This window comes from Salvia hispanica, chromosome 2 (assembly GCF_029641045.1).
Source record: "Salvia hispanica isolate PSC_SH4W2 chromosome 2, Shi_PSC_v1, whole genome shotgun sequence".
Taxonomy (NCBI): domain Eukaryota; kingdom Viridiplantae; phylum Streptophyta; class Magnoliopsida; order Lamiales; family Lamiaceae; genus Salvia; species Salvia hispanica.
In genome coordinates this window covers 12,065,771-12,082,781 of record NC_142693.1, presented here as the reverse complement: position 1 = coordinate 12,082,781, position 17,011 = coordinate 12,065,771, and the positions used below count along the sequence as shown (strand labels likewise).

The 17,011-nt window shown below is 35.3% G+C and overlaps 2 protein-coding genes and 1 long non-coding RNA gene across 3 annotated transcripts; 1 reads left to right on the top strand and 2 right to left on the bottom strand.

Moving 5' to 3' along the window:
* Nucleotides 1-4,867: 4,867 nt before the first annotated feature.
* Nucleotides 4,868-6,667, bottom strand: LOC125202365 (cytochrome P450 71AU50-like). Its single transcript, XM_048100748.2, has 2 exons — nt 5,774-6,667; nt 4,868-5,600 (listed from the first exon to the last, which is right to left on the bottom strand). Exons 1-2 carry the CDS (start codon nt 6,638-6,640, stop codon nt 4,989-4,991), a joined length of 1,479 nt encoding a protein of 492 aa, XP_047956705.1. The 5' UTR covers nt 6,641-6,667; the 3' UTR covers nt 4,868-4,988.
* Nucleotides 6,668-12,336: 5,669 nt separating this feature from the next.
* Nucleotides 12,337-14,178, bottom strand: LOC125202486 (cytochrome P450 71AU50-like). The gene is made up of 2 exons (XM_048100883.2): nt 13,248-14,178; nt 12,337-13,078 (listed from the first exon to the last, which is right to left on the bottom strand). The coding sequence occupies exons 1-2, from the start codon at nt 14,142-14,144 to the stop codon at nt 12,467-12,469; spliced, it is 1,509 nt and encodes a 502-aa protein (XP_047956840.1). The 5' UTR covers nt 14,145-14,178; the 3' UTR covers nt 12,337-12,466.
* Nucleotides 14,179-15,913: 1,735 nt separating this feature from the next.
* Nucleotides 15,914-16,741, top strand: LOC125224485 (uncharacterized). The gene is made up of 2 exons (XR_016136043.1): nt 15,914-16,367; nt 16,469-16,741. It is a non-coding gene; the product is annotated as an uncharacterized LOC125224485 (long non-coding RNA).
* The last annotated feature ends 270 nt before the right edge of the window (nt 16,742-17,011 follow it).

Here is a 17,011-nt window from a genome sequence, read left to right as displayed (position 1 = left end):
ACATAAAACTAATAAAAGCATATACATATATATAAAGCCACTAATAAAAAATATAATTTCTAATTCTAACTTCTAAAAGATTGGGATATTACAGCAGAGCTGAGTACGGGGTACTCAGTGAACACATTGCCGAAAAATACACATATATTAGAAAATATATTTATTATGCCATCACAATAACACACGGGGGTTTTTCTTAAAAGGTCCGAGCTTACTGAGTTCATTTTTATAAAGTTCGCTTGATTAAGCTAAGTTCATTCCAGCAATCCGCCATATATGATGGTTCATTGTGTGTCGGGAAGGTGGCCACCTTCCACGATCACATTGACCGGCCAACCCTTACGATGACTCACAGTCCATTCCTTTGTGTACACTAACTCGAATAGGATCTTGGTCCTATTGGAGCCGAATTCGTTTCATCCATTCATTTGGCATCGCCAAACAGATAGGCATCATAAAACAAACAATTTATGGCACGATAACATTTTTAAAAAAAGTAAGTGCGATTTTATCAAACAAAAATTATTTCATATATTTAATAATTTTATCCACACTTAATGTGTTGGATATAAAGCCCACCTCAAAGCTTCCAAATAAAATGCTACAAAAGCTTGGCCTTGGAAATCAAACTCCGCGAATATGCCCTTCTTGAAAGAGTATAATGATTACAAATTAGTCTTAAGAACATACATAAGGTGCATGACATGAAATGATCCTACATGGAGTATGCATCCTATGTTCGAGGTTCGATTATTGGTAATTTATTTGGGAGATAGATTATTGAGCTCGTACATTCCTATCTTCGAGAAATTAATTAAGTAAAGAGGGTAAGATATTAATTAATCATAAGATTAATTATTTAAAAGCTTCAAACAAATCAAGTAATATCAACCCTAAATTAAGAGATAAGGTTCATTTTCTCATTATGATCCAAAGCCCAAAATCCCCTTTCCTCTAAATTTTTGGCCCATATCAGAATAAATAAGAGACTATTCTACAAAATTTAATTGGCCCAAAGGGGAGGCCCAAATCCTAAATAATTAGTAAACCCTACCACTTCAATCAAAAAGAAAGGGAAGGGGGTGCCCTCGGCGTCACCGGCGAGGATGCCGGGGCGCCTCCCTCCCTCTTCGTCCTCTCTCTCCCGGTCTCTCCTTCTCTCTCGGTCTCTCTCTGTTTCTCGACTGACGGAGCTCGGCTGCCTCCGGAGAGGAGCCTCCGTTGCCGGCGTCCGCCCGTCACTCAATCACTGCCGCCTCGTCCATTTTCAAGTACGTTTCTTTATCACAAACCACTCCATACCTTAACACACACACAAACTCATCTCCTCCTTCATTCATGGTCAAAAACTAGTGTCGGGGTGCGGTCGGCTCGCCGGTGTGCGCGAGACCAGCCGCCGTTGACTTGCGGGCGTTGGGCAGTGGCGGAAGTGGCGAAGAAGAAAGCTGAGGGGCAGCAGCGGTGGCTGCCACCGTGTGACAGCAGCGGCGTCGGCGTGTACGGCTGCCAAACGGAGCAGCTGTGTGCGTGTGGCTGTCGAGAGTGCAGCAAGGTGTGCGTGGCTGCCTTGTGACTGCAGCGGCGGCTGCCCGGCAGAGGCAACAGCAGCATCGTCCGGCAGGGCATCGGCTTTATTAATTCTAAGCTATACTCTCATCTTGAGGTTTTAAACTTAACACCTTCTTGTCTATAATGTCTAATGCCTTGTTAACTTTAGAAGAGAAGCATATATTGGCTTTAATTCATTTGATTAATTGTCATGAAAGGGGTATTGCAATAGTATTGACTAAGAGTCCTACGTTCAAAGTCTAAATTGAGCGTGAAATTGTGAGAAAAGTCGGTTTATTGATGTTGATAAAGATGAGAATCATTGGAAGAATTCTACTAACATGGTGTGATGGAAAAAGAATAGTAAATGTGATGCAAAGCTTAGGAAATCAAAATGATTTAGAGGTGGATACCTTGAGGAAAATATGGAAGCAAGGTAGTGTGTAGAAACTTTACTTCCTTCTTCAAGCACTTACTTGCATCCTCACCATGAGATAAATTTTTGTTTATAGAGATTTTGTGGAAGAACAAAAGAATTAAGGGTAGAGATGGTGTGATATTTATAGTGGAAAAGGATACATGGAAAAACATGGTCAATTTTCTAACCCATGGAAGCAACTATTACACAAGAGATAATGACTTTTGCTAAAAAGGGTAAGTTGGCAAATCAATCATTCTTAATACCATAAATGGCAAGAATATTACATCTTGTCGCTTAAAAAGACGTGAACCGTCGTTTGATAAGCGTGCTTGATGTGATATGATTTTGTTGATCGTCTCGTCTTAATTTAACATGGTTCTTATCCTTTCGTGTAGGTATCGGGGTTCAAGGCGTGACTATTAAGCAAGATCCGGAGGGCATGAAGAGTATTTTTATTTTTATTTTTATTTTTACTCTAATGTTGAACGCGATGTAGAACGGGGTTTTGATCTATGAAAACTAGATTTAAATACAGAAACGCAGAACACGGTCATATGTAGGGCATTTTTAGGTCATAATTAGTTTATTTTTAGGTCATGCTAACAAAGCATGACCTAAAATGATCTTAACAAGACATAAAATCGAATTTTATAATATGGCCTAAAATTGCTTAATTATGACCCTCTGTGTTTTTGGTTAATTATTGACCATTAGATCACTTAGTCTAAGGGCCAAGATTTGGGCTGCATTTCTGGATTTAAATGCATACTTGTTTTGATCATCTCCCTATATATATATATATATATATAGGGATGTACTAATATGCTAACTAATTTTAAAGTGCTAACGTACATCCAATCACGTGCTGCCACGTGGCACGAAAAATGCAATATTATATACAGAAAAATGCAATATGTATTTCGACAGATTGCATTTTTGTTATATGAAGATTGCATTTTTTATTGTTGAGTTTTGCATTTTCGATATTGACTGTTTAATTTGCATTTTATATCTATACGGATTGCATTCATATATGTGAAAATGCAAAACTTAACAATATAAAATGCAATTTTGTGAAAATGCAAAACTTAACAATTAAAAATGCAATTTTCCTATAACTAAAATGCAATCTGCAGAAATGCATGAACAACTTCACAAATGTGTATTGCATTTTTATATATACAATATTGCATTTTTCGTGCCACATGGCAGCACGTGGTTGGATGTATGTTAGCACTCTAATTAAGGATGCGCCCTAGTGCTCCCCTATATAGGTATATATATATATATATATATATATATATATATATATATATATATATATATATATATATATGTCGGGTAATTAAAAGGCGGGATGTTACACGTAAGATATAATCTCATCTACTCATTTTAAAATTGAAGGGTGGAGATTTGGTCTTAATTTTGGATTAGGGTGCTATAAATATTAGAATATGACCCATAAAACATGGAGTATATACTAGTGACACTCTAAATAGTATCAATTTAATTTTGTTTAATTTGAAACATCTAACAGCTCAAAAATTGAATTGATTTATGAATTTACAAATATAAAATATGGATCTTTATCATAATAAAAATTATATTGAATACTAATCCTATTCAATAGGAAAGCTTTAAATTTAAAACTGTAGTACTATATGTTATATTTTTCATATAAACTTTAAAATTATTATATTAAATTTTAAATTAATATCACATAAATTGAATGAAGTAATTTAATAACTCAAGATATAATTTTATAAGAATATGTAGCATATATTAAAGATTTAATTCTCTATTACTATACCATTTTCACATTAAAACTCGTACTAATCCTAATTGGTGTATTTCTATGAGACTAGGAGAGTATATCATATTTAATAAAATATATTAGAAAATTTGCAATATATAATTGTTATTTTGTAGATAAAAATTGAAACTTTATACTCCATCCGTCCCTGAAAATTTGTCACATTTTTCCATTTCCGTCCATCCCATAAATTTTGTCACATTTCACTTTTTACCATTTTTTATAATGAACCTCACATTCCACTAACTCATTTTCACTCACATTTTATTATAAAACTAATACTTTAAAAGTAGGACCCACTACCAACTACTTTTTAAACCCATTTTCAGTTACATTTCTTAAAATTCATTCCCGGTCAAACTATGACAAAATTTAAGGGACAAAGGGGATATAAATTTTCAATTTCAACTTTAATAATTTTGTCAATAATTTATACATATACAAATACCCCCTTCGGTCCACATAAAATGTCCCAAATTTGACTAGTGCGAGTTTTAAGAAATTTATTGACTTTATGAAGCAAAGTGGGTTGAAAATGTTAGTGGAATATGGACCCTACTTTTATATAATTTAATAATATTTGTGAGTAGAATGAATTAGTGGAATGTAGGTTCATTTTCTAAAAGTAATAAAAGAGAAATGAGACATTTATTGTAGACAATCCAAAAGAGAATATATCAGACATTTAATGGGGACTAGAGGGAGTAAGAGCATCTCCAACCATTCTACTAAACTCAAACCCATTTTAGTGTAAATCTCACACTAAATATTGATTTTACTCCAACCATTTACACTAAACTCAAACTTAAAAGAATATTCTCTATATTATGCTTTTTTTACTCACAAAATTTGAGAATTTTTTAGGTTTTGGTTTAGTGTAAACCTAAAGATGGGTATTTTTTTCTCAAAAACCAAAAATAGGATTGGTTTTTGAGTACTATTGGAGCTAAATACCTATCCCATTTTAGGTTTTAGTGTACCCTTGGAGATGGTCTAATATACAATAACTTCAATAAATATAAAACATTTACTTTCCAACATATGATTTATGTTGTGTTGTTATATAAGTTAATCAAGAGAGAGTAAAAAGAAAAGATAAAATAATAGAGATGATGATGTTTATGTTTTAGAAAATGTTTTTTTATTGAGACATAGGGTACTTATTTTTACGCGCATAACTAATATGCAAAGCCATGAAGCCAATGCTCAAACGCTCAACTTATAAGTGGGAATAACCTTAAGATGGTTAGCCCTAGACATGACCAGACCAAAATGATCAGACATGTCCAAATCCTGTGGCGCAGTTCCATCAGCAAGCTCCCAATCAAAGCAGTGTACCAACTGCGCTACCATCAAACTAACAACAGTTAGCCCCATTTGCAAACCAAGGCATCCCCTTCTGCCCGACCCGAAGGGTATGAGCTGAAAATCTCGACCTCGGAGATCCACGTTGCTTCTCAGAAATCTCTCTGGATGAAATCTTTCGGGGTTTTCCCAGGCATCAGGATCTCTCCCAATGGCCCACAAGTTCACAAGAACTCGAGATTTGTTGGGTATGTGGTAGCCGTCCACCTCACAGTCCTCCATGGCCTCGTGGGGAAGGAGGGGGGCAATTGGGTGTAACCTCATGGATTCCTTAATGACACAATCAAGGTATTTGAGGCTGGGGAGATGGGATTCATCCACTCTTTGATTTAGCCCTACAACTTCTTCTAGTTCCTTCTTAAGTTTTTTCATTGCTTTTGGATGCTTAATTAGTTCAGCCATGGCCCATTCCATCGCTCCTGCCGAAGTGTCCATCCCAGCTAGCAGCATATCCTGTGCATGCCATGGTTCGTTAGACAAGATGAATATATGATTAGCCACAAAGAGATTTGTTTAGGATTATTAAAGCATAAAAAAAAAAGAATGAACATTAAAGTAAACATGACAACTGAACAACAGTCCCACGTAAACAAATAAAATTGAAATGAATATTAATATAACAATACCAGTAGCACAGCCTTGACATGGCGACGGTCAAACTCGAATCCAGCCTCGCCCGAGTCATGAATGGCCATGAGCGTATCGACGAAATCATGACTCCTCTCTTTCTTCTCAGCATGTTCGTCGATAATCTTCTCAAGAAACCTGTCAAAAATCATGCTCAGCTTCTTCATCCGCCGCACCGACCCCTGAGGATCCAGCCACCTCAGATACGGGTAATAGTCACAGAGATTGAAAGACGCTGCCTCCGCCATTGTTTCCGACATCAGCCCCTTAAACCCTCTGTCGTCCAAATCCGTCTCCTCAAACTTCCTCCCGAAAACCATCAGGCATGTCATGCCACCATTGACAGACATGATAATAGCGCTCAGATCAACCTCTTCACGCGATGCAGCTGCCTCCCTAAGCGAATCCACCATGCTCCCAATCTCCGCCTTCCTCATGGGCTCAAACTGCCGGATCTTGATGCCGCTCAGGAGCTCAACTGTGCAGAGCTTGCGCATGTTTCGCCAGTACGGCCCGTATCGTCCAGAGATAATGTTCCGCTGCTCATAGCCGACGAGGTATGCGAACTCGTGGCGTGGCCGGTTCGCAAAGATGTGGTCGTAGGTTTGTAGAAAGAGCTTCGCTGCGGAAGGAGAGGAGATAACGATGGTTGGAGCGAACCCGAAGCGGGTATACATGATTGGGCCATGTTTGCGGGCTAAATGGTATAGATCTTGATGAGGATTCTTTCCTAATAAGTGGAAGTGGCCGATGATTGGAAGGCCTTTCGGGCCGGGAGGGAGAGGAAGCTTCTTCTTGTTTGGGAGGTTCCGCCATTGATGGAGGAGGAAGAGGAATGTGATGGTTGCCATCCAAATCCAACCCATTTTTGTTTGAATCTTCAAATTTTGTTTTAAGTTGGTTTGATTCCGGTGAACCTTAAATAAGTGGATAATGTTTAGTACTTTTGCAATTTTAGTACAGTTCTGCCTAATTATATTATAGGATATTAATTATACTATCTAGGGAATTATGGAATCGGTCCTTTGATATATTAGGGTATTAGGGTTAGGGTTAGTATATCCTCTCTTATGTAATATTTCGTCCGTTCTATAATAGTAGAGTCATTTTATTTTTTGCACTCGTTTTAAAAAATTGATAATAAATACTCCCTCCGTCTACGATTTAAATAGCCCTTTTAATTCGGCACGTGTTTTACGAAATTATTTGACTTTGTGAAAAAAAATAAAAGGAGAAAGTGAGTGGAATGTGGGACCCATTTTAAAGTATTAGTTTTATTTACTTTAACTATTTATTACGCCGTTCGTTCCATAGTAGTGGGTGCATTTTTTTTTTGCACAGAGGTTAAGAAAAAGATGTGTAATGTATTACATAAAAAGAATATACAGTAGGGGAGAGGATAGAGATAATAAAGTACTCCCTCCGTCCCCCATAATTTGTCACAATTTGACCCGACACGAGTTTTAAGAAATATAATAGAAAGTGAGTTGAAAAAGTTAGTGGCATGTGAGTCATATTTTTATATATTAGTTTTATAATAAAATGTGAGTGAGAATGAGTTAGTGAAATATGAGGTCTACTACCTAAAATGTAAAAGTGAAAGGTGACAAATTTTTAGAGATGGACGGAAATGAAAATAAGTGACAAATTTTCAAGGACGGAGGGAGTAATAGACATAGAAAAGAAAGAGCGAGGAATGTGTTATTTTTTATACTAAAAAAGAAATGATTCTACTATTATGAAACGTCTAAAATAGAAAAATGACTCTGCTACTATAACATATAGGAAGTATTATTTTTTCAAAATAAGTATACGAAATAAAATGATTCAATAATGTGGAACGGAGGGTGTACGAGAATTATGAATCTTCACATTCGAAAGAAGGAACAATTGTAAAGAGAGCGTATATTTTAATTTGTAAAATTTCTAATTAATAAGTGGGGAATTTGAGTCATTAAATATGCCGACTGTGAGCTAGTTATAATTTTATGGAGTAATAAATTTAGCACTTGGGCTACGATGCATGATGGTCATCAATTAACCTACAATTGTTACAGTATTGAAGTCTAACGAATTCTAACTTTTAATAGGGATTTAGCAGCTAATTAAATATGCTCACACTGCATAGCTTAATTAGAATGGGTCACACACTTAATTATGTAATTACTGAATTTTTGAATCATTTATTTAAATTTTAGAAATTTTTTAAATTAGATAATTAATTATAAGAGTAATATTTATTTGTATATATAGAGACTTTCTATATTTTTCCTGAATTTTATTTTTAAAATTCAAATACATAAATTTTAGACTTTTCTAAATTAATGTTCTGTTTCATAATTTCCTTTTTCGATATTCTATAGTAGTATAATCTATACTACTAAAAGTGAGATGGAAAGTCAATATTGCCCTTTTTGGAGAGAAAATGTGAAGCTATTTTGTTTATCCTCATTTCGAGAAATAAGGACCATTGGATAGAAAATTGGTCCAATTAAATGATAGTTTCCCAATCAAGATTTGAAACCATTATAAAGCAACATTGAATCTGCAAAATGAAACGTAGAGAGAGAAGGGTGAGAAGAAGAAAGAGTAAGGAGAAAGAGTGCATCGAGGCGGCTGTGCAGACCCCCATTCATCGCCGGAGTGACGGCGGACGGCAGCAGCGGCTGTGGCGTGATGAGAGAGAAAAGCGAGAAGAAGGAGAAAGAGAGAAACGCGGTGACGCGGCAGAGCCAGGACAGCACAGTGGTGCACTGGGTGAGATGGCGAGAGAGATGCTGGAGATGATGAGTAGGAGGCGGCGATGCAGCTTTGCAGGAGGGGTGACGACGGGCGTGAAGCACGCGGACTAACTGGCAAGGCACGACAGAAGGAGCGGTGGGGCGAGCAGCGGTCATGGCGGCGGCGATTTGGGAGAATATGGCGGCTGGCGAGGGAAGGAGAGAGAAGGGGCGCTGCTTTTAGGTTTGAGGGTTTATTAATTTATTTATATTCGGGCTTTATGTTGAGCATTAAGAGCATCTCCAATGAGACGGACTTCCCATCGGACTTCCCAAAAACACCACCTGCCACGTCATAAGAACTCCAACCCTCCTGCCATGTCATAAGGACTTCCCACTGCACAATCCGCCATTCCCATCGCCCTTCCCACGCGGATTTCCCCAAATTAAAAAATTACAAATATGCAATTTATGTTACGGAATTAAAATTTTGACACGAATACGGACGGGGAAAATGCAACGATTTTATTTAAAAAAAAAAAGCATACATATTTAAACAAAAAAAAGTACATGTTATGCCTTGAATCTCTATAGTTTGCCGCTACTCGACGGTATGATATGTTTTTGTTTTATGTCTTAATTTCCGACGATAATACATGCCTTAGAGCTTTTTCAAAAATCGTATATATAGAGTTTGCAACGAGCCGTATATATATAGTTTGCAACGAGCGTATATATAGAGTTTTAAAAAATATGAAAAAATTGGGAAGTCCGCGCCGGACGTCCGCGAGTCGCCACAATGGCGGACGTCCGCACGCCCTGCCACACTCCCTTTCGCCTACGACCGCGCCCCTCCCGCGTCCTCATGGGACGTCCGCGTCCATCCCTCCACGCCTTAATGGCGGACTTCCCGGGCGCCCTTTCTGGAAGCCTCTCCAACGTCCGACGGGAAGGGCGCCGCTGGAGATGCTCTAAGAATTTACTGGTATAATACTTGGATATTATTTTAAGATGTAAATGTGTTTTTTTATATTTTAGAGTTTAATAATAGTCGATACTAATTTAATAAAAAAAATTTAATAAATAGAGTTCAATTTGAGTGTTTTGTTCGATTATTATGTCTTAAATTATAAGTTGTAATCTTAATTTTTACTTTATTGGACTTTTTATAATAGTATGTATTTTTAAAATTAAATTTATTTTAATTCAATAACTGATTTATTAAATATTTTTTATTATGGGTGGGAATATGGATGTCGGGTATTGGGTTTACCCGTACCCAATCCGATACCCGCTGAGTATTAGATACCCAATATCCAATTTTATTGGATTGTGTATGAGATTGGATATTGAAATTTAAGATAAATCGGGTATTGAGTATGACTCGAATATCCAATTAATTATTTAAAGTATTTTTAAATTAGGTTTAGCCATTTTGGGCTTCAAGAGTCGGGCTTATTTATTTACTAATTACAACTTACTAGGTTAACTTTCTCTAAACTTATATAAATAAGTCAATCTCTCTTACTGTTACGGCTTCTCCAAACTCTCACCTCACATTCATCCTTTGGAATAATTATTTTGACTTGAATTATATTATTAGTTGCTTCCACAGTTTAATTAAATGCATAAATTTTACTCCGTATTATTTTACTTACATATTGCATTACTAATTCTCATAAATATAATTGTATACTTTAAAATAAAAGTGACCCATTTTTATGGTAATTTTATACTAAAAAATAAATGCAACATTAAAAATTTAGTCAATTCAAATATTTCTATATTTATATTAATATATAAAATTTAAATTTTTTTATTAGTTAATAACACATGTAAAGATTCGGTTATTTGGGTACCCGATACGTTGGGTAAGGATACCCGGGGCGGGTATTGGAGTACCCGAAAATATATCGGGTCAGGTTTTGGGTAGATATTTTAGATGATTTTCGGGTTTGGGTACCCGGTTTTACCGGAACGGGTATCCGTTTTTCCGGATCGGGTATCCACGGATACCCGTATTCCCACCCCTATTTTTTATAATCCTTTAAATATTAAAATTATCGTATGTAATATTAAAACTAAATTTATTATTTATATTTAATATTAAAGCTATATGGTATGTAAATATATTTACATTAAAATTTAGTGTACATAATTAGAATTGAGTTTAATTTTATTTATACTATTATAAATAATATACTGCTTATTTAGTCTTTGGCCATACATCATAAGTTATATGGTCATCAAAACCTATATTGAATATACATTTGGTACTTAATATTTGTTGCAATTTTTTTGTCAATCAAAGACATTTAGTTTTTTTTTATAGGTCGTTATTAAGATAGCAATATAATTTTATAAGATTTCAGTATAATTTATTTTAGAGGAAATAAAAAAAAAATTCCCTAACTTGCATAGAACAATATATTATATATTCAAGAAATGTTAAAAAAAATTAGTTACGAAAAATGATAGTGTTTGGATGATGGTATTCATCAGATAAGATTATGACAAAATAATTGTGTCGTACTCTTTGAAACACATTTAAATAGTGCACTATCATTAATTTTTTTTTTATTATATACAAATAAGTTATTAAATTTATATCTTGATTAGCCTTATATTTGGTTTAAAATTGGAATTCTGCTAGAGAGTTTAATTTGTCTTTTATTTATTTAGGTTAAAATTGAGATTTAATCCTTTATTGTTACTCTTTTTCTCGAATTAATTCGCAAGGTAAACGACAACATAAATATATAATGTTTATAATTTTCATTATATTTGCTCAATTAAAGTTTTTGATTCTTATATTTTACTTCATCTTTAATTAATTAAACAATACTACTAAGTTTTTAGATTAAATTACAGAATAAGATGAAATTATATATATTTAAAATTAAATCTAACTTATAAAATTTGTATAACTTCTGCTTGATTTCTTCCTTGATTCAATGTAATCTTCTCATTGATTGTGCAGGATATTTACGATCTTTTTTCAATAATAACATTACACTTTTCCAAACCGCTATTACATGCGTCAAATGCAACATTTCACGCATAGTTGTCAACTTGTTGAATGATGAATGACCACTCCTGTAATAATAAGCGCATTTTCCTTACAATGGATCGGTAACTAATAGATATATTGTTGTAGAATTTAATTTCATCTCATTCAAATTCAAATGCATACATCATTTAGCTAGTTTAATAAAAGTAAAAGTGCTTATATTATGTGGAGATTGAAGTAAATTGGATTTCACTTTCCAGTCCACCCCGACTAGCTTCTTGTTAATTTCCGCGAAATAGGTTTGAAAATCCAAATTAACCCTTGCAGTTGCGAGTTCAATAAATATACAAAAAATTAAAATCACAAATCACTATAACCTGACTATGTAGCTGACTTCTACCTTCAAAGACTTTTCGTAGTTAAAATATTCTAGACGTTCCGTTACAATTTTAAATTTAATACATAGCAATTTCTAAAAATTTGGATTTTCAAGTAGGGAATAAAATGCACCACTTTGTCCATCAAACGCATGATGCATTGTACTTCTTTTCCTTTTGAATATTGTTAAGAAAAATCTTTTTTCTTTTTTAAATACTAAAAACACTACTAAAATTTCAATTATTAAAACTAAAGGATTAGCAAAAAAATTACTTCTAATAAAATACACATAATTCAAACTGTATGAAATCAATCATCCCAGTGAAAATGATTTAGAAAGGAATACTTAAATATGATATATGGCAAAAAAACAATTCTAATAATGAAAAAAAGGAAAAAATATCAAGAGAAAAATAAGCAATTGAATTAAAGATAAAGTTGTTTGGATTCTGACTTTGATGAATGATTTTTTGCATTTATCCAACATCAGTGGTCTCGTGGTCAAAGCAAAATAGGAAAGTAGTACATGTGGTGTTCGATTCTGCGATAATAGAAATATACAATATAATATAATAAAAATTAAATTATTTACTTAATCTGTATGTTGGAATTGCCATAAGATGTTTAGCCCTAGTGACCACCATACCATATTTTTCAGACATGTCTAATTGATCAGGCAACATTCCATCGGGAAGCTCCCAATCAAAGCAATGAACCAACTGTGCCACCACAAATTGAACAATCATCAATCCTAATTGCAACCCTGGGCAACTCCGTCGACCGGAACCAAATGGTAGAAGCTGAAAATCTCGGCCTCGAAGGTCCACATTACTCCCTATAAACCTTTCGGGAAAAAATGTTTCGGGGTCAGGCCAGACTTGGGGATCTCTACCAATTGCCCATACATTCACAAATACGTGTGTTTTACTAGGTATGTTGAAACCCATGAGCTCACAGCCCTCTTGGGCGGCGTGCGATAGTAGCGGTGCCACAGGGTGGAGCCTCAATGACTCCTTCACCACACACTCAAGGTACTTGAGACTAGAAAGTTGTGATTTGTCCACCATTTGATCCAGCCCCACAACCTCCTTAATTTCTTTCTGTAGCTTCTTCATCACTGTTGGATTCTTTATCAACTCCGTCATTATCCAATCGATAGTTGTTGATGTTGTATCAATCCCTCCAATCAACATATCCTTCAAAATAAAGTACAAATCAATGACATGCAAATATTGTATAACAATTACAAAAATGAGGCTGATCGCAATGCATAGGTGTTGTGCCTAAAATGATAAAAGCTGACGTGACAGGTCAAATTTTTTTTTCCCTGGTGTTAAAGAACAACATTGTAGACGCTCTTATTACCAAAAGCACAGCCTTCACATGACGACGGTCAAAGTCAAACCCGGCCCCACCGGAATCCATAATTGCCATCATAACATCAACAAAATCACGGCTCTTCTTCTCCTTCTCCTCCTCCTTTTTCGTGACGTGATCATCAATGATGGCGTCGAGAAAGCCATCAAACGTCGCGCTAAGCTTCTCCATGCGTCGGTTGAGCCCCAGAAGATCAAGCGCCGCCACGGAGGGGAAATAGTCCCCGGGATTAGGCTGCGCAGCCACACGTGTGGCCTCATCAATAACATCCTTAAACCCCAACTCCTCGTCCAAATCCCTATCCACAAACTTCCTCCCAAAAACCATCAAACAATTCATATCCCCAACAAGCCCCCCCACTCTAGCACTAACATCCACAACCTCCCTCCCCTCGGCCGCCCGGCGGATCCCCTCCACCGCCATCCCCAGCTCGGCCCGCCTCATCGCCTGAAACTCCTCGATCTTGGGCCCGCTCAGCAGCTCGAGCGTGCATAGCTTCCGCATGTTCCGCCAGTACGGGCCGCAGGGAGCGCAGATCATGTCCCTGTGGCCGTACGTGAGGCGCGTGGTCGAGAGGTAGTGGGGCCTGTCGGACAAAACGGCATCATGCGTCTTTAGCACTAGCTTGGCAGCAGCCGGGGACGACACGACGACGATCGGGAGAGAGCCAAGGCGCATGTGCATGATCTCGCCGTGTTGTTGAGCAAGGCGCCGAAAAATGTGGTGGGGATTTTTGCCTAATAGATGGATGTGGCCGATTATCGGAAGCCCCCTCGGCGCTGGTGGAAGATGTAACATTATTTTCTTCTTTCTCTGCCATTGATTATTTAGGAAGTGGAGAGATAATGCTAGTGCTAATGCTGCAAGTAACCAAATACACTCCATTTTCGGAAGTGAATAACTTGATAGTATAAGTTAATAAGTGATGCATTTAAAGAAACGAAATGATAGTGTTGGGTTACTATTTCACTGCCAATCTTGACTTGGTTTGAGACTTCTATTAGTGTTTTTTCAAAGTCTAGTTACGTCGTTCAAGGTGTAGAATTTTGTACTCCATCCGTCCCATAACAGATGACATACTTGGGAAATGAAACGAAATTTTAGGAAATGTTATTTTGTGTATTAGACTGTTAGATTGAGAGAGAAAATAATACTCCCCGTCCGCCATTAAATGTTCATTTTTCCGTTTCCGTCCGTCCACCAATAAATATCTCATTTTACTTTTGCTATAGTATTTGGTAAGTTAATCATACATTCTACTAACTCATTTAGTTCACAATTTAATATACAACCAATATATATATCTATGCCTCACATTCCACTACCTTTTTCTTTTCTTTTACTTTATAAAGTTAAACAATTTCTTAAAACTCGTGTCGGTCATATATGGTACATTTAATCATGGACGAGAGAGTATGTTTATATTAATGTAAGAGAGCTTTTTTTAAAATACTCTCTTCATCCCCGATTATGAGTCACGCTTTTCCATTTCGGTCCGTCCTCAATTAAGAGTCACACTTCATTTTTACCATAAATAGTAAGTAGGTCTCACATTCCACTAACTCAATTCACTCACATTTTATTATAAAACCAATATATCTCACATTCCACTAACTTTTTCAACCAGCTTTTCTTTAAATTTCTTAAAACTCGTGCCCGGTTAAAGTGTGACTCTTAATCGGAGACGGAGGAGGGAGTATGAAATGTGATATTTTTTTTAACAAACTAAAAAAGAAAGTGCGACATGTATTATGAGAGTGGACGAGTAATATGATTTGCTTTTTATTAGTGAGATTAGCGTGGACAAATAATTCTATTTCATTTGTCGCGTAACTTCGTCGAGAAGAAGAAATACTGCTCACAGTCATGATATTGCAGAAAAACTAAAATCTGGAAAGTAACGGGAAAGAAAAAAAAAACACGGGAATTGGAATGATTTTGGAAAGCGAAAGCCATAAAATTGTAGAGTTATATTTTCTCAATGCGACAATTACATTTAATGGTGGAATACTACATACAGTCCAATAAGTTTTTTTTCTCATTATTAATTATTAACAATGGAATACTACATTTTTATTCTAAATATATAACCAAAATATGAATTTGGTCCAAAACATTTACTTTTTAAAAAGTTGGTTCATAACAAATGAAATCTTTGTCGCAGCGATTCTATTTTTTTATGATTCTGTCAAAAACTAACGGTCATGTCACTGTGCAATTAGCGTTGACCGTTAATTTTTCTAAAGAACCGTAAAAAAATGACTATTTCAGCAACATTTTCATTTGTTATGGATCCATTTTGCAAGAATTAAATATTTTAAGATATATTCATATTTTAATTATATATTAAAGATCAAAATTGACCTTTATTATTATTATTATTATTATTATTATTATTATTATTATTATTATTATTATTATTATTATTATTATTATTATTATTATTATTAGTAACTAATCAATATAGCCTTAGTAAAAATTTAACATTGTGAACGGTAATGATAAAAAAGTTGAATATTACTCCCTCCGTCCAAGATAATTCGGGACACTTTGACCCGGCACGGGTTTTAAGAAATGTAATGGAAAGTGAGTTGAAAAAGTTGGTGGGATGTGAGTCCTACTTTTAAAGTATTAGTTTTATAATAAGAGTGAATTACATAAATGGTACCTGATCTTTCACTTTCGCACGAAAACGGTACCTGATCTTTATTTTATATCGTTTATGGTACCTCGTCACTAAAATACCCCCTTTCCAATTCAGAATGACATCCATGTCCCAGAGGGTAGGTTTGTAATTCCAATTGATGTCATTATTATTGTGGCAGATTGTCTCACTACTGTATTTGAATTTTAGCACCAAGTCATATCAAACTTTTTTTTTTCCCTTTTTATATATATATTTTACTCAACTCCCCTTTTGTCTATTTCTTCTCTCATTTCCTTCTTTCTTCTTTGTTTCTTCAATGTCTAGGTTGTCAAGTACTTACGAAAGTTACTCGGGTGAAGGAAGAAACGGGTGTCGTTGGCTTAGAGTTGAGTACGAAAACTGTTGGTGTCGCCAAAGAGCAAGTCTCAAAATAGTGGCTGACGCACGACGAGAATCTTACGGTATGTTGTACTTCGTTTGCGAGAAGAAAGGTAAGGTTGGGGGTTGTCATTTTTTTCAATGGTGTTATCCAAAGTCGATGGACAAGGATTCTGTTGGGCAGATTCGTCGAGAAGACGTTGACGAAGTTGAATCACAAAGTTGTGAAGATCGAAAGTGTGGCCGGACAGTGGGAGCTGGATGTAAAGGGAAAGAATTTTTTCTTGTATGTGTTGCTTGTTGTTCTTTAGTTGTTGCAATTGCTGCTATGGTTATTAGTTTGGTAAATTAGATTCGTCTATTGGAAGCTTAGTGTAATACAATTATGTTCAGTTGATTTGGGGAAGACAACTACATTTGTTATTATTTTGGTACTACATTTGTTATTATTTTGGTAGTAATGGTGTTATTATTTAGTACTATTGGTTTTGGTAGTGCAGTTGTTATTATTTTGGCACTACATTTGTTATTATTTTGGTAATAGTAAACTACGACTAATTATTTTGATACTACATTGTTATTATTTTCGTATAATGGTGATAATAAAATGTCTATTGGTGTGTTAATATTTTGGTACTACATTTGTTATTATTTTAGTACTGATGGTGATAATAAAATGTGAATTATATTTGGTACTATTGGCGATAATAAAACGTGAATTAAATTT